This window comes from Ylistrum balloti, unplaced genomic scaffold, assembly GCF_031769215.1.
Source record: "Ylistrum balloti isolate Yb309-2 unplaced genomic scaffold, AGI_CSIRO_Ybal_v1 Utg370348, whole genome shotgun sequence".
NCBI classification, from domain to species: domain Eukaryota; kingdom Metazoa; phylum Mollusca; class Bivalvia; order Pectinida; family Pectinidae; genus Ylistrum; species Ylistrum balloti.
The window spans coordinates 19,228-46,394 of record NW_026782249.1 but is presented as its reverse complement, the minus strand read 5'-3'; the positions used below and the strand labels follow the sequence as shown (position 1 = coordinate 46,394).

The 27,167-nt window shown below is 35.4% G+C and overlaps 1 protein-coding gene across 3 annotated transcripts; it reads right to left on the bottom strand.

The window, feature by feature from the left end:
* Positions 1-269: 269 nt before the first annotated feature.
* On the bottom strand, positions 270-25,436 carry LOC132553764 (pleckstrin homology domain-containing family F member 2-like). Of its 3 annotated transcripts, none has more exons than XM_060218034.1 (10): positions 25,421-25,436; positions 24,617-24,681; positions 23,482-23,619; positions 23,196-23,259; positions 19,510-19,524; positions 14,282-14,407; positions 13,963-14,072; positions 12,442-12,583; positions 6,426-6,526; positions 270-3,494 (listed from the first exon to the last, which is right to left on the bottom strand). In XM_060218034.1, exons 1-10 carry the CDS (start codon positions 25,434-25,436, stop codon positions 3,471-3,473), a joined length of 801 nt encoding a protein of 266 aa, XP_060074017.1. In that variant the 3' UTR covers positions 270-3,470. The 3 variants fall into 3 exon arrangements, with proteins under 3 accessions (XP_060074017.1, XP_060074019.1, XP_060074018.1); XM_060218036.1 differs by lacking the exon at positions 25,421-25,436 and adding an exon at positions 25,349-25,385; XM_060218035.1 differs by lacking the exon at positions 19,510-19,524.
* Positions 25,437-27,167: the final 1,731 nt, after the last annotated feature.

The following is a 27,167-nucleotide window of genomic DNA, read 5'->3' as shown; positions in this document are numbered from 1 at the left end:
CAATTTCCATGGGACAAAGACCCACCATTCATACTAAAAGTAATTACCCTTTTCCCAAGGATGCTTCTGACCAAATTTGATCAAAGTTTGTTAAGTCGTTCATGACTAGTAGCAATTTGTAGAAAGGTTGACAAACCGACTACTGTTATATGCCCCAAGCTCACTTGGCCCTTTGGGGAGGTGTGCTATAACATGCAAATTTACAGTATTCCATTTACATTTGTAGTCAACAACTTGAGAACATTTGAATAAGAACAAGGGCAACAAAGCTGTGTTACTTGACTTTATTTTTGTAAATATAGAAATACTATGAGTGTATAATTTTGATCTAGCATAACAATTAATTAAATGACAAAGGCAAAGAAACAAAACAAAAGAAATATATGAAAACAATCACCTAATCTCAAAAGTAGACAAATGAGCATACATGTATCTACATAGGAATGCTAAAGTCTGATTAAGTGTATACAATAATATCAATTTTTTAATCCTTCATCGATAATTTTCCATTATAGCAATTATTGGTGAGTCTAGTGGTGATGATTGCCAGACAACAAGGACTTGATCTGATCCTTGAAATTAGATATAGGACCCTGAAATTAGGTTTAGGACCCTGAAATTAGATATAGGACCCTGAAATTAGGTTTAGGACCCTGAAATTAGATATAGGACCCTGAAATTAGGTTTAGGACCCTGAAATTAGATATAGGACTCCAGAATATCAAAAGACTGTGAAGCAGACCATTTACTTCCTATTTCCCACTGGATATTCAGAGTGAAAGACAACTTTTTCTACCCCACAAAATATCTCTATCTTACCCTTGCAAGACAGCCTGCATGCATAGGAAGTGACATTTCAGGTTCCTGTGATTGTTAATGACATCATTTTATGACGTGGGGGTCATTGACATCATTAACAATTGTCATTTGGGACACAAACACTAATGGTTATAATGTCACATGTTTATTTATTTGTTTACTTATTATTTATTTTTAAGGGAAAAAGGGGGAAAAAAGGATCATTCCCTAACAAGAGGGAAGGACAGAGAAATCTCTACCCTCGGAGGAGACACCTAATAGTCTAGCTCTCGACAAAGCCTTGGGTTAGACAATCAATAATCTCTTCTTCAGGAGGCCATTTTTCTGTCCTACCCTCCAGCTATTGAAAAATCTTAGTAATCCATGCTGATGAATAATAGACAAAATCACAAAGTGGCTGAAAAAAACAAATATAATGAAGGATATAAATATAACATTTTTGTTGGCCACTGCAGACAGATTTACCTTAAATAAAATACATGCTGACTGTAAGGAATACACAGGGTATCCTAAATACATCTAAAAAATAGTATGTCACCATTGTATGTCTATTCTATACAGAAATGTAGGACAATAAATATAAACAACAGCAGAAATAAACATTCAGCATAAATTAATGATTTATGAGTAGGGTGTGGGATCTTTTATAAAATCAATTGTCCTATTGCCTCTGTATCTCAGCCAAGGGATCCAGAGGTGTTTGTGGAGGAAACTTAAGATGAACAACGGGAGGGGTGCATGAGTTGTGTTTTAAAGGAAAACATTATGGACAGCAGATGACAGAAGGCGCATGACAATAGGCCAAGCATGATAGGTAAATCTTGACCCTTCCAGTCTGGTGACCTGGGAAATCCATAAGGATTTGTACCTATTAGCTATGGAGAATTTCGTAAAGGGAGACAACTATAGTACAACATAAAATTTGTATTAACTCTAAACAGGTCTTTAATACATGGCAATAGGTTGAAAATACAACAAGTTAACAGATTCATAAGGCTGACAGTTTGTACATACAACTTATTAAAATATTATATTACATTATATGGCAGGGAAAACTATCTACTCAGCCTGGAGCATCAAACCTGATGATATCATTCCAATTTGATATCAAAGATAAGCATTTCAACAAAAATTTCGTCAATCTTACTCTGATACAGATTCAAAAATGTCAAAATTCAAAATATAATAGATTCAATACCCTATTCCATGAATGTGTACATCTTTGAATTTCCATTTTGAAATTAAGGGTGAATGACTTGACAAACAACTTGTTAAACATTTAACACTGGTATTATAATTCAGTCTCAGACCTACTATAATACAAAGTCAGTTTCAGTTGTTATTACCTGTTGGAAACCTTATAGTTTGATTCAAGGTTCTTACATACTATGGTAAATGAGAAGTAAAACATTCTTGTTTTTCCCGAAATTTTTCATAAAAATCATTACAAATCAAAGTTCCAACCTCTAAAAATGAATTGTGAAAAATTGTATAAATACTACAATCTTTTGTCTAGTACAAATTCATCAAATTCAATCACATATCAACCGTGTGCTGGTAGAGGGAAATGGGTCTGAATTCCTCATAGTCTACAATAAATAAATTGTTCTCGAGGCAGACAATGGCACATTAAAATCTGTGACATAGGAAACTACCCTCATACAGGATACATATCTACACAAAAGTGATCTGTACACATCTTCCACTGGTGATATTTATAATTATATAAATGCCACATCTCCCACAGACAGGCACAGACAGGTTACAGTCTGTCTACGTTGTGCTGGGTGTGACCACAGCATTAACACAATTTACATGAAAGGGCACTTTGTCTTCCCTGACGGAATGGTTATGAGATGTGATAAAGATTTTCTGTTCCCAAGTAAAGTTTGCATTCAAATCAAGTTTTTCAAAAACACTATATATATGTTCATAAAACTTTTCCACTACACAAACAGTTAAAACAAAACTTAGTCTAGTCCACAGGTGACAATAATATAAATGAAAATTTCATTTTAGATTTTTAGTCCTTGATATTTCATCAATTATATTTAATATACAAAAAGGTTTGCAAAAGTTCTTTATGAATTCAAATCTTCAAATGCAAAAGGATGTAAGTAATACAGGTTACAGTCCTTTCCAGATATTTAAAGTTAGAGATTTGATAAAGACAATGCAACTTGTCAAATTAAGACACATGAGACAACTTTTGGTTCAGTTGTTCATTAAGGAATAAAATCAAATAACATGTGTATATATTTTTATGTATTTTAGAAAATTTTGCTTTCAAATTTTGTCATAATTTCAAAAAGATATAAAAAATCAGTCATTTAAAAGCTAATCTTAAAGTCCTACTATGCAAGAATGTCCTGTCAAGTATGAAATAAATCAAATCTGATACAGAGGTCACATGACCAATGATCAAAACAGGTCATATGACCAGTGATCAAAACAGGTCACATGATTAAATATACAACTACTTAAATATTTTTTATTTTACATTTTTTATAAGGAAGAACTCCAATCACTTTCCTCAGGTAACAGATAAATGGTGAAAAACTTAAATATGAAGACACATTACAGTTTCATGATGATAAGAAGTTGGAACGTTGTGTAGGCCAATTGTGTGTACGTCCATCCAAATTGCTCAGTCAGTCATAGGTTTGGAACTGTTCCTGCAAAAAGAAAATGAATTGCTGGAAAACATACTAAGACAATTATTGTGAAATAAATACATGTACCATACATAGTGTAATTATACTTCTATGGAAGGTAATCAAAGAGTCTAACCAAAATTACTACCTGAAGAATTTCATTCTCGACAGTTAAGTTTAAAACGTATCAAAAATTTTATAAACAACAAAAAAAAAAAAACTTTCAATTTTAACTTCAGACGATAAAAGTTCAGCTAGGTAAAAAACATCATCTTTGTATTTTGGACAATTAGAAGGAGGGACAACAACATAGGCCTCTGCCCATTTATGGAAAAGAAATCTTTTTATTAAGAACAGCACATGAATCTGTAGAGGGGTTCATGAAATGTCTTAATATATGTCTTATCTCAAAAGGGTTAAGTGTGACCTTCGACCTTTAATCTTGACCAATGCCCATGAAAATCAAATTACATGTAGATTTGATAGTGTGATACCATGTTGTTAATAAAACCAGCGGAAGGGCTCAACATCATGAGATATTTGGTGAAATGCAAGCTTTTTTACTCAAGGGTGACCTTTGACCTTAATCAATAACCCTCAAATTCTAATCATCTTGATGTGTGAAGGTATGGTATCAATATGAACTACATACATTTGCAGATTCATGTGATGTCTCATTCAGAAGCTTTACATAGACACACACAACAAAGTGATGCTACCCCGTAATAAAATGAGGAAGGAAATCAAAGCTCTGAATGTATAATAGTCTCTGGTCAAAACAGAAGAAACAAGAAGAACAGTAGTACATAAAAAGGTCTCTGTATAGAGAGCTACATTACTTCACAGATAACTACTGTCTTTACAGTAAGTATATTCTATCAACATGGAAAGAAGGAAAATAAAGAAAACAATCTTCCAAACAATATCTCGAGTCTCTAGCTTCTCCAATATCATAAATAATTTTGTACACTTGAGACAATCATATACAAAGATAAAAACTAATACTGTAATAGCACACAGCCAAAAAGCCAAGAATTAAAATAAGCAACAACTCTTTTGTATCTAACAGGACACAGCAGAGGTCAATATATAATAGTAACTTCAAATACTAGATGCTGTGATGTACAAATACTAGATGCTGTGATGTACAAATACTAGATGCTGTGATGTACAAATACTAGATGTTGTGATGTACATACTATATGTCGTGATGTACATACTAGATGTCGTGATGTACATACTATATGTCGTGATGTACATACTATATGTCGTGATGTACAAATACTAGATGTTGTGATGTACATACTAGATGTCGTGATGTGCATACTATATGTCGTGATGTACATACTAGATGTTGTGATGTACATACTATATGTCGTGATGTACATACTAGATGTTGTGATGTACATACTATATGTCGTGATGTACAAATACTAGATGTTGTGATGTGCATACTATATGTCGTGATGTACATACTATATGTCGTGATGTACATACTATATGTCGTGATGTACATACTAGATGTCGTGATGTACATACTATATGTCGTGATGTACATACTAGATGTTGTGATGTACATACTATATGTCGTGATGTACATACTATATGTCGTGATGTACATACTAGATGTCGTGATGTACATACTAGATGTTGTGATGTGCATACTATATGTCGTGATGTACATACTAGATGTTGTGATGTACATACTAGATGTTGTGATGTGCATACTATATGTCGTGATGTACATACTATATGTCGTGATGTACATACTATATGTCGTGATGTACATACTATATGTCGTGATGTACATACTGTATGTCGTGAAGTACATACTATATGTCGTGATGTACATACTAGATGTCGTGATTTACGTACTAGATGTCGTGATGTACATACTAGATGTCGTGATGTACATACTAGATGTCGTGAAGTACATACTATATGTCGTGATGTACATACTAAATGTCGTGAAGTACATACTAGATGTCGTGATGTACATACTAGATGTCGTGAAGTACATACTATATGTCGTGATGTACATACTAAATGTCGTGAAGTACATACTAGATGTTGTGATGTACATACTAGATGTCGTGATGTACATACTAAATGTCGTGAAGTACATACTATATGTCGTGATGTACATGGCCATTGTGATGAAAAAACTTGCCAAGATAAAGACAACCTATTATATATATATATATATAGAAGTACAAACTAATTTTCTATGAAGTCAAAATATTCATAACTAAACACCATTTCAAAAAAATGGTTTTCATACAAAACAAAATATGCTCTCAGGACAAATGATAATGCCAAAAGTATTTCCCCTTTGGTAAAAATACCAACAAACAATTCTCTAAATTCTCTGTAAAAATTATCCATTCTCTGTAAAAATCAATTTGGCGTAGAAGAAAATATAACTATTCCAGTGTTGATACATCAACAATAAAGATGATAGTAAACACAGGAGTGAGATAATACAGACAATCACCCTAGTTAGATCGGTATTAAGTGCACCACAATCAGATGTAAGCTTTTCTAATAAAACACCAAAAAGAGATCACCACACATTATGGTTTTTTATTTTAAGCAGTGAATATTTTAAAAAATATATATAAACACAGAAAAACACTTATGATTTCATTACCATAGGCTAATCCCACTTGAGCTATGAGTACCACTGTGAATAAACAAGGAAGATAACTCTGTCATCGAGTTGTTCAGTAGTTAAGATTTATACATCAACACAATTGACACCAACAAGTCTGGGATAGATTACATACTAAATTCATTTATTTCTAGTATATATACCAATAATGAGAGAATATACCTCATCTATCTCTATTACATTTACAAACTGGATGCCTACGATATATAGAATATAAGTATAGAATTTATTTTGTTTCTGAATACCGTCCCATGCTTTAATCAAGGGAGATGACTACTTACATCCTGCGATACATTATCCACATTGGCATAGTTTGTATCATCGTCGTCAGAAGAATCCTCGCCTGAAGAGTCATCAGTTCCCCCAGTTGCTAGTGTTGAACCTATAAAAAACAATTTCAAATTGACAAATGAATAGAAATTGAATAATAATCAAGAATTCTAACAGGTAAAAAATACTTTTTGTGAGGATGAAACACTTCAAGATAGCTTCTCTCAGTCTAAAAACTCCTTCCTTTTCTAGTGTTCATTCAACATCCTTTCTGTTTCTTTTTAAATGAAAACATACAGTGAAAACAATACAAGCACCACGTGGTCACCACACTCCACAATCCAATCATTTTTTTTGTATCAGAAGAGGCCTAGCACAAGCATGACACATACTATTTGTTTTACTAGGAGAAGCATTACAAGCAACTTTTCATTTATCAACAAATTATGTTTTTTTTTAACATTGAAATTAGACCTCAACAAAATCTCTTTGTAAAATCACTATTAACTGAGAAATCAACTTAATATCTCCTTAGTGTTTCAGAGGAAACACTACATATCTCCACTCCTTTTATGTCGATGGTAACATTGCTAAAAACACAGATCAATTACATAGTCACAAATAATATAACTGATGTCATACCTAACACAATGTTAACAATAATGGATAATCTTTAAAACACTTCTCCATTGAAGAAAATTAAAAACACCACTGAAAAATCTATAAAACACCACTGACCTATGTATAAAACACAACTGAACAATCTATAAAACACCATTGACCTATCTATAAAACACCACTGACCTATCTATAAAACACCACTGAACAATCTATAAAACACCATTGACCTATCTATAAAACACCACTCACTAATCTATAAAACACCACTAAACAATCTATAAAACACCACTCACTAATCTATAAAACACCACTAAACAATCTATAAAACACCACTCACCAATCTATAAAACACCACTCACTAATCTATAAAACACCATTGACCTATCTATAAAACACCACTGACCTATCTATAAAACACCACTGAACAATCTATAAAACACCATTGACCTATCTATAAAACACCACTCACTAATCTATAAAACACCACTAAACAATCTATAAAACACCATTGACCTATCTATAAAACACCATTGACCTATCTATAAAACACCATTGACCTATCTATAAAACACCACTGACCTATCTATAAAACACCACTAAACAATCTATAAAACACCACTGACCTATCTATAAAACACCACTCACTAATCTATAAAACACCACTAAACAATCTATAAAACACCACTGAACAATCTATAAAACAACACTGACCTATCTATAAAACACCACTGACCTATCTATAAAACACCACTCACTAATCTATAAAACACCACTGACCTATCTATAAAACACCACTCACTAATCTATAAAACACCACTAAACAATCTATAAAACACCACTGACCTATCTATAAAACACCACTAAACAATCTATAAAACACCACTGAACAATCTATAAAACACCACTAAACAATCTATAAAACACCACTGACCTATCTATAAAACACCACTCACTAATCTATAAAACACCACTAAACAATCTATAAAACACCACTGAACAATCTATAAAACAACACTGACCAATCTATAAAACACCACTGACCAATCTATAAAACACCACTCACAAATCTATAAAACTAAACAATCTATAAAACACCACTCACTAATCTATAAAACACCACTAAACAATCTATAAAACACCACTGAACAATCTATAAAACACCACTCACTAATCTATAAAACACCACTAAACAATCTATAAAACACCACTGACCTATCTATAAAACACCACTCACTAATCTATAAAACACCACTAAACAATCTATAAAACACCACTGAACAATCTATAAAACAACACTGACCTATCTATAAAACACCACTGACCTATCTATAAAACACCACTCACTAATCTATAAAACACCACTAAACAATCTATAAAACACCACTGAACAATCTATAAAACACCACTAAACAATCTATAAAACACCACTGACCTATCTATAAAACACCACTGACCTATCTATAAAACACCACTCACTATAAAACACCACTCTCTATAAAACACCACTAAACAATCTATAAAACACCACTGAACAATCTATAAAACACCACTAAACAATCTATAAAACACCACTGACCTATCTATAAAACACCACTCACTAATCTATAAAACACCACTAAACAATCTATAAAACACCACTGAACAATCTATAAAACAACACTGACCTATCTATAAAACACCACTAAACAATCTATAAAACACCACTAAACAATCTATAAAACACCACTGAACAATCTATAAAACACCACTCAATCTATAAAACACCACTAAACAATCTATAAAACACCACTGACCTATCTATAAAACACCACTACCTATCTATAAAACAATCTATAAAACACCACTAAACAATCTATAAAACACCACTGAACAATCTATAAAACACCACTAAACAATCTATAAAACACCACTGACAATCTATAAAACACCACTTAACAATCTATAAAACACCACTAAACAATCTATAAAACACCACTAAACAATCTATAAAACAACACTGAACAATCTATAAAACACCACTAAACAATCTATAAAACACCACTGACCTATCTATAAAACACCACTCACTAATCTATAAAACACCACTAAACAATCTATAAAACACCACTGAACAATCTATAAAACACCACTGAACAATCTATAAAACACCACACTAAACAATCTATAAAACACCACTAAACAATCTATAAAACACCACTGAACAATCTATAAAACAACACTCACTAATCTATAAAACACCACTAAACAATCTATAAAACACCACTGAACAATCTATAAAACAACACTGACCTATCTATAAAACACCACTCACTAATCTATAAAACACCACTAAACAATCTATAAAACACCACTGACCTATCTATAAAACACCACTGAACAATCTATAAAACACCACTGACCTATCTATAAAACACCACTGAACAATCTATAAAACAACACTGACCTATCTATAAAACACCACTAAACAATCTATAAAACACCACTAAACAATCTATAAAACACCACTGAACAATCTATAAAACACCACTCACTAATCTATAAAACACCACTAAACAATCTATAAAACACCACTGACCTATCTATAAAACACCACTAAACAATCTATAAAACACCACTAAACAATCTATAAAACACCACTAAACAATCTATAAAACACCACTGAACAATCTATAAAACACCACTAAACAATCTATAAAACACCACTAAACAATCTATAAAACACCACTGAACAATCTATAAAACAACACTAAACAATCTATAAAACACCACTGAACAATCTATAAAACAACACTGACCTATCTATAAAACACCACTGACCTATCTATAAAACACCACTCACTAATCTATAAAACCCCACTAAACAATCTATAAAACACCACTGAACAATCTATAAAACAACACTAAACAATCTATAAAACACCACTAAACAATCTATAAAACACCACTGAACAATCTATAAAACAACACTAAACAATCTATAAAACAACACTGAACAATCTATAAAACCACACTGACCTATCTATAAAACACCACTGACCCATCTATAAAACACCACTGACCTATCTATAAAACACCACTCACTAATCTATAAAACACCACTAAACAATCTATAAAACACCACTGACCTATCTATAAAACACCACTGAACAATCTATAAAACACCACTGACCTATCTATAAAACACCACTGAACAATCTATAAAACAACACTGACCTATCTATAAAACACCACTCACTAATCTATAAAACACCACTAAACAATCTATAAAACAACACTGACCTATCTATAAAACAACACTGATCTATCTATAAAACACCACTAAACAATCTATAAAACACCACTGACCTATCTATAAAACACCACTGACCTATATATAAAACACCACTGATCTATCTATACTAAAAGGATAAAGAAACGCAGGGTGAATTTTAAACCAGAAATTAAGTATGATATCGTGCTTCATTTAAAACGAAATATTGTATACTTACAGATAAATTAAAGCTTAAAATTTTCCAAAGTCTGTATTTTGCATCTGACATTTGGTTTAGAGGTACTAACGATTAAATTGAATGGACCCATAGGATTTTGAAATTGAAATTGAACTGAGTCATCGATATCTTGTGTGTCCGCCGTTTGCTGTGGTCACGGCCCTTATTCTTCTGGTCATAGAGTGTATGAGAGCGTTAATCCATCTTATGGGGATGTTGTCCCACTCTTCAATCAGAGCTCTGGTCAACTGCTCTCAAGTAGCAGGGGGTGGCTGGCACTTTCGAACCTGTCTACCCAAAGATGCTCGATTAGGAACAAATCAGGGCTATATGGCAGCCAATCTAGTGGTTGAATGTTGTTGTTGGCAAGAAAGACTTGGCAAATTCTTGCTACGTGTTGCCTAGCATTATCCTGCTGGAGGGTTAGGTTATGCTGCTGTAAGAAAGAGATAATATGGGGTCGGAGGATCTTATCTCTATACTTAGCCGCTGTTAAATTGCCATCAATAACAACCAATTGTGATTTTAACCCGTGTGAGATTCCTCCCCACACCATTACTGAACCGCCCCCAAACCTATCCCTCTCTACAACGCAAGCGTCCATAAAACGTCCGCCACGACGTCGGTAGACACGTTGACGGCCGTCAGATCGATAAAGACAGATTCGAGACTCGTCCGTGAAGAAAACTTGTCTCCACTGCCTCAGTGGAAACCGTTGTGGAGAATGTGCAGCGACCCAGGCCATACGACGCTGACGTCGAGCAGGGGTAAGGTAATATCAGTAAGGCGCCGATTAAGCACATGAGAGACGACGATATAGCGATCCTGACATCGTGACCTTATGCGCGGATGTCTGGACCTAGGTCGATCGGCCAATCGCCCAGTTTCCAGAAGACGTCTGACAAGACGTTCTATGGTGGAAACATTAACATCAAAGTGCCTAGCAACCTGATTTTGCAGCTGTCCTTGCATCAGCATCTAAATGGCCTGACCCTCTGAACTTCTGTGCCATTCTTAAAACGAATCAAATTCTCAATTAATTTTAGGGAAGCAGTTGGTCAGTATAAAGACTAACGAAGAGTGACTTGACCAACGCTGCATGAGACCAGAACAACACGGTGCACGAAATTCTTGTTTTTTCCTTCCTCTATTTACCAGAGCTGCGCACTGTACCGTGACTAAATTTTCGATACATGACAAGGTGTAATATGACCTAATTACTCAATCCACAAAGTTTCACTTTATTTGGAGAACATGTTTTCAAAATATCGGAATAAATATTACCCTGCGTTTCTTTATCCTTTCAGTATATAAAACACCACTGACCTATCTATAAAACACCATTGACCTATCTATAAAAAACCAGTGACCTATCTATAAAACACCACTGACCTATCTATAAAACACCACTGACCTATCTCTAAAACACCACTAAACAATCTATAAAACACCACTCACCAATCTATAAAACACCACTGACCCATCTATAAAACACCACTGACCAATCTATAAAACAACACTGATCTATCTATAAAACACCACTGACCTATCTATAAAACATCACTGACCAATCTATAAAACACCACTGAACAATCTATAAAACACCACTGACCTATCTATAAAACACCACTGACCCATCTATAAAACATCACTGACCAATCTATAAAACACCACTGAACAATCTATAAAACACCACTGACCCATCTATAAAACATCACTGACCAATCTATAAAACACCACTGACCTATCTATAAAACACCACTGACCCATCTATAAAACATCACTGACCAATCTATAAAACACCACTGAACAATCTATAAAACACCACTGACCTATCTATAAAACACCACTCACCAATCTATAAAATATTCAGTCACATGTACAAGACACTTTAAATATTGTGTACTCATTCACTTACCTGCATTGTAAGATTTTGCTGAGGACAGTTCTTTGTAACAGGTCAGACAGATTCTGATCGGTTTTGAGGATTGCTGTGGCAGGAGCCACTTCTGATTGGAGCAGGGACCACACACCACCTTCCCACACTTCCTACAATGGTGCTTTCAAGGGGAGACAACCAGGATATGATCATTCAAACAGAGATACACAAGTATGATAATTAAAACAGGTGTGCAGACAAAAAAAACCTGGCTGTCAAAAGTGACCGTAACCTCATCCTATTGCTGGTCTTCATATGAAAAAAAGATACAGAAATGTGCCAAGCTGTTGATCAGTGTGTAACCATCATAAACATATAAAAGACATTTTTGATGTCACTAACTTTATCTAGAATTGTTTGATATTCAAATTAACTTATTTTGCGCTGTCACACATATAACGTGAAACAAGGTCATTTTACAAAGTAAGAATTGAAACATGGTTGACATATTAAGTTTTGGCTAATTACATAATCATACATAGTAAATCATAACAAAACGGCGGGCTAAAATGAGGCTTCGAAAGGTCACGTGATGAAATCCGACCAAAACAGCAATGGTGATAGACACAACAGCGAGCGCCCACTAGCATTAATTTGGAGCTGATAATCTTTATCAATTTCTCTCAGAGAAAGTTATAATTTAGTGAAGAGTCTTATTTCAAGTATAACAATGCTTGCCCCAAATCAAATGCATGAGAAAAAAATAATCAAACCTAACCAGTCCCTTAAAAGAAACTGCCTTCTAGGATAATACATGATGTACACATACTGGTGACCAAAGATAATTCAGCTCTCTTTACAAAAATTGTCATAAAAACAAAGGTGTATTATTTATATGTTTGATGTCGCTAAGTTTATTGATCATTAGGATTTTTAATCTAGAGTTTTCACAACTGTCCCTTTTTGTCACTTGTTGACCACTTTTTAGATAGACCAATAAGAATATATGTTAGTGATCCTACCATCCTGTGCATCCCACCATATTGGCTTGTCTCAGAGAATCAACACTAGTTCCTCATTGACACAAATCTCAATCTGAATAGTGTTATTAACACCTAGCCAGTCACCTTTGTTAAGTTATTAATTCTTTCTTGTCTTATAGCAATGGAATGCTTGCATAAAGCTAATTTTGGATATCTTAAAAGGTTTTATTTATAGCCAAAGTCTGCCACTAGGTGGTGTCAGTAGCTCATTGGAATATTTGAACCAATCACAGAATTAGCTTTGGTAGTAAAACTACTTACAGGGGCTGTGACAATAGGCTGAAACTGTTTAGCTTCAACCATACCTTATACATACACTTGTTAGGATGTTGCTTTTTATGTCACAGCTATATATATTGCATACAATCATTATGATGGTTAGTTTGGAGAGGAACGAAAATATGAGTCAATGTTAAATAAATAAAAACAAAAAATAAGGAGAATAAAAAAGAAAAGGAGAAAAAATAATGCAAGAAAAAAAAAGAAGAATAAAATTGAATTGATATAAATTGCTTACCCTCCTGTTTATCACAGAGAACTGGTATTTATTACAATGCATACAGACAGTGGCTTCATCATCTGGTACCCACACTGGAGAATCATTGGCTGTGTCCTGAGTTATTCCCCCTGATGATTTGAACGATTAATGGTATAATACTCATGTTAATAGAACTCTTACTTGAACTTTGATACACAACATCATTATGACATTAACTCCTAGAGTGGAAAACTTCATGAATTATAAGAAAAGATGAAAAACTCTATCCTCCCCCATCCCTACTCCTCCACCGCCCAACCCCTGTATAAAGGATGTCCATTGTGTTTTTTATACTTACGTTTGAGTAGAAGATCGTTGACACATTTTTTTATATGGGACATCCATTGTGTTTTTTCTGTAGTTGTGGCTGCGTACACTACAAAAGACTTTTTTGGACTGATGATTTTCCATCCATTCCGCAAGGCTGAAACACAAACGAAACATTTAGAAAAAATAAAATGTTATCAATAGAATCAGGGCAGTTATATGTAATGTTATCATTAGTATCAGTTATATGTAATGTTATCATTAGTATCAGTTATATCTAATGTTATCATTAGTATCAGTTATATCTAATGTTATCATTAGTATCAGTTATATCTAATGTTATCATTAGTATCAGTTATATCTAATGTTATCATTAGTATCAGGTTACAGTTATATCTAATGTTATCATTAGTATCAGTTATATCTAATGTTATCATTAGTATCAGTTATATCTAATGTTATCATTAGTATCAGGACAGTTATATCTAATGTTATCATTAGTATCAGTTATATCTAATGTTAGGTCTACATAAAGCATGATGAAGTTCTGATAACAGAGACCTTGATTTAACGATCATCACAAATGAACGAACAATGTCTAAAATAACACAATTCATGAGGAATTTTTTTTAATAGAACATATTGCTGCATAAAGAGAAATACAATCGTAACTGCCATTCTTAAATCTGTCCCTGATTGTAGGACTCATCACTGTGAGCAGTGACATCATAATACATCAACATTTGGTATTACACACATGCCACATGACCTAGTAGAGATATTTCATGCATGGATTCATAATGTACCAGAAAGAAATAGCATTGAATATGGTGGCAATAAAAGGGCTGCCAAGTACAAGTACATAATGTACAGGGAGGAAATAGCATTGAATATGGTGGCAATAAAAGGGCTGCTAAGTACAAGTACATAATGTACAGGGAGGAAATAGTATTGAATATGGTGGCAATAAAAGGGCTGCCAAGTACAAGTACATAATGTACAGGGAGGAAATAGCATTGAATATGGTGGCAATAAAAGGGCTGCTAAGTACAAGTACATAATGTACAGGGAGGAAATAGTATTGAATATGGTGGCAATAAAAGGGCTGCCAAGTACAAGTACATAATGTACAGGGAGGAAATAGTATTGAATATGGTGGCAATAAAAGGGCTGCCAAGTACAAGTACATAATGTACAGGGAGGAAATAGTATTGAATATGGTGGCAATAAAAGGGCTGCCAAGTACAAGTACATAATGTACAGGGAGGAAATAGTATTGAATATGGTGGCAGTAAAAGGGCTGCCAAGTACAAGTACATAATGTACAGGGAGGAAATAGTATTGAATATGGTGGCAATAAAAGGGCTGCCAAGTACAAGTACATAATGTACAGGGCGAAAATAGTATTGAATATGGTGGCAATAAAAGGGCTGCCAAGTACAAGTACATAATGTACAGGGAGGAAATAGTATTGAATATGGTGGCAATAAAAGGGCTGCCAAGTACAAGAAAAGAGCAGGTTTTGAATTTTCTGTATTTATAAACAAGGTATCAATGACATACTGTATGATTGTATAAAGAAGTATAAATTTCATTTTGTCAGCTTGTAATCTGATTTCTTTTTGTCAATAGCGAGGTGACACACCTATGCATTACAAGGACATTGTAAGCTTTCCAATTCATATTTACAATTCTCATCTTAAAATAAAACAGCAAATCACAGTTATAATATGTATGTGTCAGGAAGATATGATGCATTATCAAGTAAATGGACAATTTCAATGCTAAAGAAATTTTCTGCACATAAACATGGAAAGACTTAACATCTTTAAGAAAGTGAAAGTCTCAGGCTATATATGTATAACTTTCTGGCAATAAGCACATGCCTGGTAATAAACCCCTAATATATATTTGTGTCCAGTTAAAATACAAGCCAAACCAACTTTATTTTTTTTTAATACCAATAAGCCAATGCCCTAAGTTTAAATGAGAAGAAAGGTGCTGGGCTTATTGTCCTCATATAATCCTACCCTCTAACTCTATATGAATAATATGTTGGGTCCCTGGGCTGATTGTCCTGTAATAATCCCACCCCCAGACTTTAACTAAATAATATGTTGGGTCCCTGGGCTGATTGTCCTGTAATAATCCCACCCCCAGACTTTAACTAAATAATATGTTGGGTCCCTGGGCTGATTGTCCTGTAACAATCCCACCCCCAGACTTTAACTAAATAATATATTGGGTCCCTGGGCTGATTGTCCTGTAATAATCCCACCCCCAGACTTTAACTAAACAATATGTTGGGTCCCTGGGCTGATTGTCCTGTAACAATCCCACCCCCAGACTTTAACTAAATAATATGTTGGGTCCCTGGGCTGATTGTCCTGTAATAATCCCATCCCCAGACTTTAACTAAATAATATGTTGGGTCCCTGGGCTGATTGTCCTGTAATAATCCCACCCCCAGACTTTAACTAAATAATATGTTGGGTCCCTGGGCTGATTGTCCTGTAACAATCCCACCCCTTTTAAAGAATGATGTTGCTAGGTACCATCATTAATTCATAAGTAGACTGGACAGGAAACAATGAAAAAGGGACATGGACAACGATAAATGTTCTCCTACAATGATAGATGTTCTCCTACAACAATAGATGTTCTCAAAAACGATATATGTTCTCCTACAACAATAGATGTTCTCTACAACAATACATGTTCTCTACAACCATAGATGTTCTCTACAACATAGATGTTCTCCTACAACAATAGATGTTCTCTACAACAATAGATGTTATCCTACAATGATATGTTGTCTACAACAATAGATGTTCTCTACAATAATAGATGTTCTCCTACAACAATAGATGTTCTCTACAATAATAGATGTTCTACAACACTAGATGTTCTCCTACAACAATATATGTTCTCTACAACAATATATTTTCTCTACAAAAATAGATGTTCTCCTACAACAATAAATGTTATCTGCAACAATAGATGTTCTCCTACAACAATATATGTTCTCTACAACAATAGATGTTCTCTACAATAATAGATGTTCTCCTACAACAATATATGTTTTCTACAACAATAGATGTTCACAATAGATGTTCTCCTACAACAATAAATGTTTTTCTACAACAATAAATGTTCTTTACAACAATAGATGTTCACAATAGATGTCCTCCTACAACAATAGATGTTTTCTACAACAATAGATGTTCTCCTACAACAATAGATGTTCTCTACAACAATAGATGTTTTCTACAACAATAGATTTTCACTACAACAATAGATGTTCTCTACATCAATAGATGTTTTCTACAACAATAGATGTTCTCCTACAACAATAGATGTTCTCTACATCAATAGATGTTTTCTACAACAATAGATGTTCTCTACAACAATAGATGTTCTACAACAATATATGTTCTCTACAACAATATATGTTCTCTACAACAATAGATGTTCTTCTACAACAATAAATGTTCTTTACAACAATAGATGTTCACAATAGATGTTCTCCTACAACAATAGATGTTCTCTACAACAATAGATGTTCTCTACAACAATAGAAGTTCTCCTACAATGATATATGTTTTCTACACCAATATATGTTCTCCTACAAAAATAAATGTTCTCCTACCATGACATATGTTTTCTACAACGATAGATGTTCTCTACAACAATAGATGTTTTCCTACAATGATAGATGTTCTCTACAACAATAGATGTTTTCCTACAATGATAGATGTTCTCTACAACAATAGATGTTTTCCTACAATGATAGATGTTCTCTACAACAATAGATGTTTTCCTACAATGATCAATGTTTTCTACAACAATATATGTTCTCTACAACAATATATGTTCTCTACAACAATATATGTTCTCTACAACAACAGATGTTCTTCTACAACAATAAATGTTCTTTACAACAATAGATGTTCACAATAGATGTTCTCCTACAACAATAGATGTTCTCTACAACAATAGATGTTCTCCTACAACAATAGATGTTCTCCTACAATGATAAATGTTCTCCTACAATGATAAATGTTCTCTACAACAATATATTTCTCTACAACAATAGATGTTCTCCTACAACAATAGATGTTCTCCTACAACAATATATGTTCTCTACAACAATAGATGTTCTCCTACAACAATATATTTCTCTACAACAATAGATGTTCTCCTACAACAATAGATGTTCTCCTACAACAATAGATGTTCTACAATGATAAATGTTCTCCTACAACAATATATGTTCTCTACAACAATATATTTCTCTACAACAATAGATGTTCTCCTACAACAATATATTTCTCTACAACAATAGATGTTCTCCTACAACAATAGATGTTCTCTACAACAATATATGTTCTCTACAACAATAGATGTTCTCCTACAACAATATATTTCTCTACAACAATAGATGCTCTCTACAACAATAGATGTTCTCCTACAACAATAAATGTTCTCTACAACAATAGATGTTCTCCTACAACAATATATTTCTCTACAACAATAAATGTTCTCCTACAACAATAGATGTTCTCCTACAACAATAGATGTTCTCCTACAATGATAAATGTTCTCTACAACAATAGATGTTCACAATAGATGTTCTCCTACAACAATAAATGTTCTCCTACAACGATAAATGTTCTTTACAACAATAGATGTTCACAATAGATGTTCTCCTACAACAATAGATGTTCTCTACAACAATAGATGTTCTCCTACCATGATATATGTTTTCTACAACAATATATATTCTCCTACATCAATAGATATTCTCCTACAATAATAGGTGTTCCCATACAACAATATATGTTCTCTACAACAATAGATGTTCTCATAACAAGTTATTCCTTCTGATAACTACCTACAAATGATGTCAATCACAATTTATGATATGAATGTAAAACTAGTAGCGATATGGGAAATTTGACAGGTTCTAAAATATATCTATGAAATCAGAAGAGCTTTTCAATACTACTTTCTCAAATACAAAATGAATTTTAATAAAAAAAAAAGAAGTGAAAAACCGCAAACATGATGAATTCAGAATGAAATTCTCAGCAAAATTATGTACTTTCAGTGGAAGATAAGGAAAACAATGCCCAGATCATTAACAACTACAGCCACGAAAGTTTAGCGATCATGTCATGGAAATAAAAGCATTCCAAAGTGACTTGAAGTTTAGCAGCCAGGGGAATGTTGAGAGTGATACAGTAGGAGAAATTTTACCAAGGTCAGCAAGGGCTAAAACAAAAGCACCATATTAAAATGTAATCACACTCGCAGTTGGTCTTCTGTTAAATAAGAATATGGAGGGGTTGATTTTTCGTAGACTTAACTGAATGTACAAAGCATAGCCCTAAACATCAGATTTCTGACAGCAAGTAAACAAATCTAAACAAGTATAGATAATGTCACCAACCAGAAAAAAAACCAAATAAAACAAAAAGAGCAGGAAAATTTATTTGACAGATCATAGTCAAAGATTGATCATTCTCGATACTCTAGAGATTAGGATCTTTTTCACTCTCTGCACCCCTGAAATAATTCTCGAGGTATCCTGATCGGTCTAGGTTGGGTTTCAAGAGGAAAAAAAATGACCAATCACAGATTAATACACTCCTTTGAAGACCAAAAATCAAAACCAGAACAAAATTTTGTTATGCAACCAACAGATTATTTTAATGTACATCAAAGGATCAAACTATCTTCTCATCTTATCTGCATGGAACAGGAAGGCAGAGAGTGATAGTGAGCATAAACCCTGGAGTATTGAGGATGTACAGTGACCAGATACCCTGGAGTATCGAGGATGAAAGGTGAACATCAACCCTGGAGTATCGAGGAAGAAAGGTGAGCATAAACCCTGGAGTATTGAGGATGAAAGGTGACCAGATACCCTGGAGTATCGAGGATGAAAAGTGACCATAAATCCTGGAGTATCGAGGATGAAAGAGATGAAAGGGTTAGGATAAACCCTGGAGTATCGAGGATGAAAATTGAGTATAAACCCTGGAGAATCGAGGTGAAAGGGTTAGCATAAACCCTGGAGTATCAAGGATGAAAAGTGAGCATAAACCCTGGAGTATCGAGGATGAAAGGTGACCATAAATCCTGGAGTATCGAGGATGAAAGAGATGAAAGGGTTAGGATAAACCCTGGAGTATCGAGGATGAAAATTGAGTATAAACCCTGGAGTATCGAGGATGAAAGGTGACCATAAACCCTGGAGTATCGAGGATGAAAGGTGACCAGATACCCTGGAGTATCGAGGATGAAAGGTGAGCATAAACCCTTGAGTATTGAGGATGAAAGGTGACCAGATACCCTGGAGTATCGAGGATGAAAGGTGAGCATAAACCCTGGAGTATTGAGGATGAAAGGTGACCAGATACCCTGGAATATTGAGGATGAAAGGTGAGCATAAACCCTGGAGTATTGAGGATGAAAGGTGACCAGATACCCTGGAGTATTGAGGATGAAAAGTGACCATAAACCCTGGAGTATCGAGGATGAAAGGTGAGCATAAACCCTGGAGTATCGAGGATGAAAGGTGACCAGATACCCTGGAGTATCGAAGATGAAAGGTGACCATAAACCCTGGAGTATCGAGGATGAAAGGTGAGCATAAACCCTGGAGTATTGAGGATGAAAGGTGACCAGATACCCTGGAGTATTGAGGATGAAAGGTGAGCATAAACCCTGGAGTATTGAGGATGAAAGGTGACCAGATACCCTGGAGTATTGAGGATGAAAGGGTTAGCCATAAACCCTGGAGTATCGAGGAAAGGGTTAGAAACCCTGGTGAGCATAAACCCTGGAGTATCGAGGATGAAAGGTGACCAGATACCCTGGAGTATTGAGGATGAAAGGTGAGCATAAACCCTGGAGTATTGAGGATGAAAGGTGACCAGATACCCTGGAGTATTGAGGATGAAAGGTGAGCATAAACCCTGGAGTATTGAGGATGAAAGGTGAGCATCAACCTTGGAGTATTGAGGATGAAAGGTGACCAGATACCCTGGAGTATTAAGGATGGAAAGTGACCATAAACCCTGGAGTATTGAGGATGAAATGTAACCATAAACCCTGGAGTATCGAGGATGAAAAGTGAGCATAAACCCTGGAGTATCGAGGATGAAAGGTGACCATAAACCCTGGAGTATGGAGGTGAAAGGGTTAGCATAAACCCTGGAATATCGAGGTGAAAGGTGATCATAAACCCTGGAGTATCGAGGATGAAAGGTGACCATAAACCCTGGAGTATGGAGGTGAAAGGGTTAGCATAAACCCTGGAATATCGAGGTGAAAGGTGATCATAAACCCTGGAGTATCGAGGATGGAAGGTGACCATAAACCCTGGAGTATGGAGGTGAAAGGGTTAGCATAAACCCTGGAGTATGGAGGTGAAAGGGTTAGCATAAACCCTGGAATATCGAGGTGAAAGGTGATCATAAACCCTGGAGTATCGAGGATGAAAGGTGAGCATAAACCCTGGAGTATCGAGGATGGAAGGTGACCATAAACCCTGGAGTATTGAGGATGAAATGTGACCATAATCCCTAGAGTATCGAGGATGAAAAGTGAGCATAAACCCTGGAGTATCGAGGATGAAAGGTGAGCATAAACCCTGGAGTATCGAGGATGAAAGGTGACCAGATACCCTGGAGTATTGAGGATGAAAGGTGAGCATAAACCCTGGAGAATCGAGGATGAAAGGTGAGCATAAACCCTGGAGAATCGAGGATGAAAGGTGAGCATAAACCCTGGAGAATCAAGTGAAAGATGAGCATAAACCCTGGAGAATCAAGGATGAAAGATGAGCATAAACCCTGGAGAATCGAGGATGAAAGATGAGCATAAACCCTGGAGAATCAAGGATGAAAGATGAGCATAAACCCTGGAGAATCGAGGATGAAAGATGAGCATAAACCCTGGAGAATCGAGGATGAAAGATGAGCATAAACCCTGGAGAATCGAGGATGAAAGGTGAGCATAAACCCTGGAGAATCGAGGATGAAAAGTGAGCATAAACCCTGGAGAATCAAGTGAAAGATGAGCATAAACCCTGGAGAATCAAGGATGAAAGATGAGCATAAACCCTGGAGAATCAGGATGAAAGATGAGCATAAACCCTGGAGAATCAAGTGAAAGATGAGCATAAACCCTGGAGAATCAAGGATGAAAGATGAGCATAAACCCTGGAGAATCGAGGATGAAAGATGAGCATAAACCCTGGGGAATTGAGGATGACGGCCATTAGCGATTGCCACTTACAGTTAGAGTAGCTTTACATTTCAAATGAGAAACTGAAATATTTTATGCTTCTTTCATAAACGTTTCCACCATTTTTGCCAACTTTTAAATTTGTGGCATCAAATGAGAAGTGAACACATCTAGGAGATCCTTACAGATTGTTGTAGATACAAGAACGGTCATCTTCATCACACAAATGGCCAGCGTGACGATGGAGGCCAACAGGGACAGCTTTTTACCAAGATATTTATATAATAAGCGTGATTATTACATTTAACCTATTGTGAATTTTTGCATTTATGAATTTTCCATTCCTTAATCAGCTACTTGCCTCAATCTTTTCCAAAATTGGAACAAAACAGGGACAGCTTTTTACCAAGATAATTAAATGATAAGCCTGACAATTTCATTTAACCTATTGTGAAATTTCCACTTATTAATTTTCCATTCCTTGATAGCAACACATACCTGCTTCCACAACTTATGGTCTTTACTTATGGGGATTTTTATGGTTGTCATAATGATCAAATTAGGGAACTATCTAGTGTGAATTTTCCATTTCTGGATAGCAATTACCCTGCATCCCTGTCCTATGGTGTTTACATGTCTATTGACATTACCAATCTGAAGAAGATATTCCTAATTATAAAGATACTTACTGATTTCATCTTCTACATTTTCTAATTTGACATCCTCTAGTGAAATGATGTGTTGCTGGTTATACTGAAAGTAGACAATGACACCACTATTTTGAATTAAAATGACCCTTTTACCTTTCAAACTCAATCTAGATTCACCTTGAGTGGGGAAAATAACATCTTTGAAGATCAACATAATTAAACGATCATGTTGAATGATTCAGAGTTCCAGAATTTACTATTGTTGAATTTTAACAAAAATAAGTTTAAATAAAGTAAAATAAGTTAATATATAAGAATGTCTCACCTTTTTTTTACTGATCAGAATATTACCATACACAAGTATATCATTGAAGAGGAAGAATTGTCTAGGTTTGGGTCGTTTGCGACACAGCTTGGTCAGAACTCCCTCTCCTACCAATACTCTGCCTGGTACTTTCAAAGGCTGTGGATAAATAAGAACATGTGTCATTATATATAAGACTTATATAGAACAACTAGATTGGTCTGTGTCATAAAATATTAATGTATGAGCTTGGAACAAATGTAGGTATACCAAGACTTAGCAGAACAACTCTTCATATGGAGAAAATGTGATGGCATATTCCGGCATTCATCCAATCTTCACTTTTTTGCCAAGGAAATTTCAGGATGTCAATGGAGCTCATTGCTGATGATGATCTGACCGCATTATGGGAAAACAGAAGTGTGTTCTAAATCCCTCCCATTGTGTTACTCCCCCTCTCCCTCCCATTGTGTTACTCCCCCTCTCCATCCCATTGTGTTACTCCCCCTCTCCATCCCATTGTGTTACTCCCCCTCTCCATCCCATTGTGTTACTCCCCCTCTCTCTCCCATTGTGTTACTTCCCCTCCCCCTCCCAATGTGTTACTTCCCCTCTCCCTCCCATTGTGTTACTCCCCCTCTCCCTCCCATTGTGTTACTCCCCCTCTCCCTCCCATTGTGTTACTTCCACTCTCCCTCCCATTGTTACTCCCCCTCTCCCTCCCATTGTGTTACTTTCTTTTTCTTTACCTCTCCCTCCCATTGTGTTACTCCCCCTCTCCATCCCATTGTGTTACTCCCCCTCTCCATCCCATTGTGTTACTCCCCCTCTCTCTCCCATTGTGTTACTTCCCCTCCCCCTCCCAATGTGTTACTTCCCCTCTCCCTCCCATTGTGTTACTCCCCCTCTCCCTCCCATTGTGTTACTCCCCCTCTCCCTCCCAATGTGTTACTTCCCCTCTCCCTCCCATTGTGTTACTCCCCCTCTCCCTCCCATTGTGTTACTCCCCCTCTCCCTCCCATTGTGTTACTTCCACTCTCCCTCCCATTGTTACTTCCCCCCTCCCTCCCATTGTGTTCCCCCCCCCCATCCTCCCTCCCATTCACATCCTCTATTCCTAATTGATGTACAGCTCTATTTGAAAGGTATACTGCACCTGTCCTGAAGCCCCAAAACACTGCTCCACAAATGCTATTCTCCGTGTATTGGACTCGCTGTTCACTGTCAACAGAAGTTAATTATTATTTTCTGCCATATCTCTTCATAAGCATAATGTCGCTTAGTCACACATGTCAATCATTAGCAATGTCTATGTATAACAGGAATGTTATTTCATTTTTCATCTAATTATATAATATTGGTCACATACATCTCAAATATTGTCTAGTAAGTAATATCCACATATCCATGGAAGCTCCTTCACAGTTTGATTCATTCACAATGTGGTGTCAAAATATGGTATGCCAGTATAAGTGAAGAGAAAATATGTATATGTAGGAATTGTTCTACTCATAGGTGTGGAACAAGGCAAAAATATCTACCTTAAAATATACCTACTTACTGATGGTGTCGGTCTTATTGATATAGGTACATACATCTGGTATTTCATATGTATACGTTTGTTGACTTTTCTTCCTCGCGACAATTACTCACACTCTCCCTCACATCAACCTAGCTAGCTTCCGTCCATATATGTAAATCCATAAATGGAGACCCATGACAGTCAGCAGCACACTGCCTCTTACTCATACTTAAACAGACTCGACAAAATACACATGTATTTGTAAAATTACAAATAAGCTGCTTCTATATTACGACAGTATCAATCAATACCACCGCTTAAAATTACTCTGAAACAAATTTGAGAACGTATTTCGCTCGAACCTACTCTATCTTATCATGGGAAAGACCTTAAAATAACGTTGTTATTTTTAAATACTCAAGTGTCACTTCTACCCACCCAGTCTGTCCACCATCTTGACAAAATGCTGCTTTTGATGTGATGCGCTAGGTTATTATTACGGTAGTGGTGATCTCCCTTCACATCTATACCGCCCTTATCTTCACCAATCGTTCTGAAATTATCGTTTATTTTAACTCAAGCTTTTTTTTTCGAAAGTTGGAGATTTCTTAATTTGCTTAACTTTACTTATTTAATGTATTTAGTCCCGGATGTACTACCCTTACTATTTATACAGTAGTGACCAGGAAGCTCAACCATAACAGATAACTACGCCAACTTAAGCGACATGAAAGTAACTTATATTTTGTCTGAAGATCAATTTCAGGAAGAAAAACAAACATTGAACCCGATCTACATTTTCTTGAGTAACTAGTCGACAAAACTAACAGGATTAAGTTGTCTTTTTTTCGAGGCAATCCGCTCACTGATTCAACCCATTTTATTTACACTGAATATGATATATACAAATTGGATCAGACAAAACTCAGTCGCCCTTCGTCTAGATTCAAACTACTAGTAAGTTCAGGGACATTTGATACAGAGAGACCATAAACTGCCGATATATATTTTGTAACTATCCGCTGTACAAGGGACTAAACTCTTCCTAACCAGTTTACAAACTGATTTACTATAAAACATTATACATAACGCCCATAACAAATCTTTTGATACAGAGAGACCATAAACTGCCGATATATATTTTGTAACTATCCGCTGTACAAGGGACTAAACTCTACCTAACCAGTTTACAAACCAGGGATGTATATATAACGTGATATATACGTCCCTGTACAAACTGATTGACTATAAAACATTATACATAACGCCCATAACAACGCCCATAACAAATCTTTTCAAAACAGAATTCAAATGCTTCACAATTTTCAAAATTGATTGTGCTAACATTTTTTAACAAATAATTTCTGTTTAACTTTTGATATTTGGAAAACAAAATGCATGTTTAAATTTAAAACTAAACAAAATACCTATATTGTATACCACTTTCTGCCCGAAATATGGAGAAAATCGTCTTTAAATTGGTGGCATTAAAAAGCTGATTGGTTCATGTAACTTTTGTTATACGTTACATTTATATATAAGTATTATTTTTGTTATATAATGAGCTTCACTTCTCACTGACCGACAAAATTACTCTGGTCAGTCCGGTCAGTTCACACTAATTACATCACAAAGCCACAGGTACATTAAATAACAGCAGTATCATAACGGCTTCACGGGTCAATGAACGAAAGCTGACGTCAGAGATGCACCACTGGACATTGTTTCTTATCCCTCTCAGTGTCTTATAAACCCCCGGTAAATTTTACAGACACTGCCTTCACCGACAACTGATCTTACCGACACTGTCTTTACCGAGCACCTGATTTTACCGACACTGTCTTCACTGACACCTGGTTTTACCGACACTGTTTTCATAGACACCTGATTTTACCGTCACTGTCTTCACCGACACCTAGTTTTACCGACACTCTTTTCACAGACACCTAGTTTTACCGACACTCTTTTCACAGACACCTGGTTTTACCGTCACTGTCTTCACCTACACCTATTTTACCGACACTGTCTTCACCGACACCTGGTTTTACCGACACTGTCTTTACCGAGCACCTGATTTTACCGACACTGTCTTCACCGACAACTGATTTTACCGTCACTGTCTTCACCGACACCTGATTTTACCGACACTGTCTTCACCTACACCTGATCTTACCGACGCTGTCTT

What these genes read in the sequence shown, in the direction of transcription:
- LOC132553764 (XM_060218034.1), bottom strand. An exon ending in GTTTTGGGGCTTCAGGACAG is followed by an intron (nt 23,620 to 24,616) that starts GTGCAGTATACC and finishes ATTTATCCACAG; the next exon opens with CCTTTGAAAGTACCAGGCAG. An exon ending in TCTCTGTGATAAACAGGAGG is followed by an intron (nt 12,584 to 13,962) that starts GTAAGCAATTTA and finishes TCCCCTTGAAAG; the next exon opens with CACCATTGTAGGAAGTGTGG.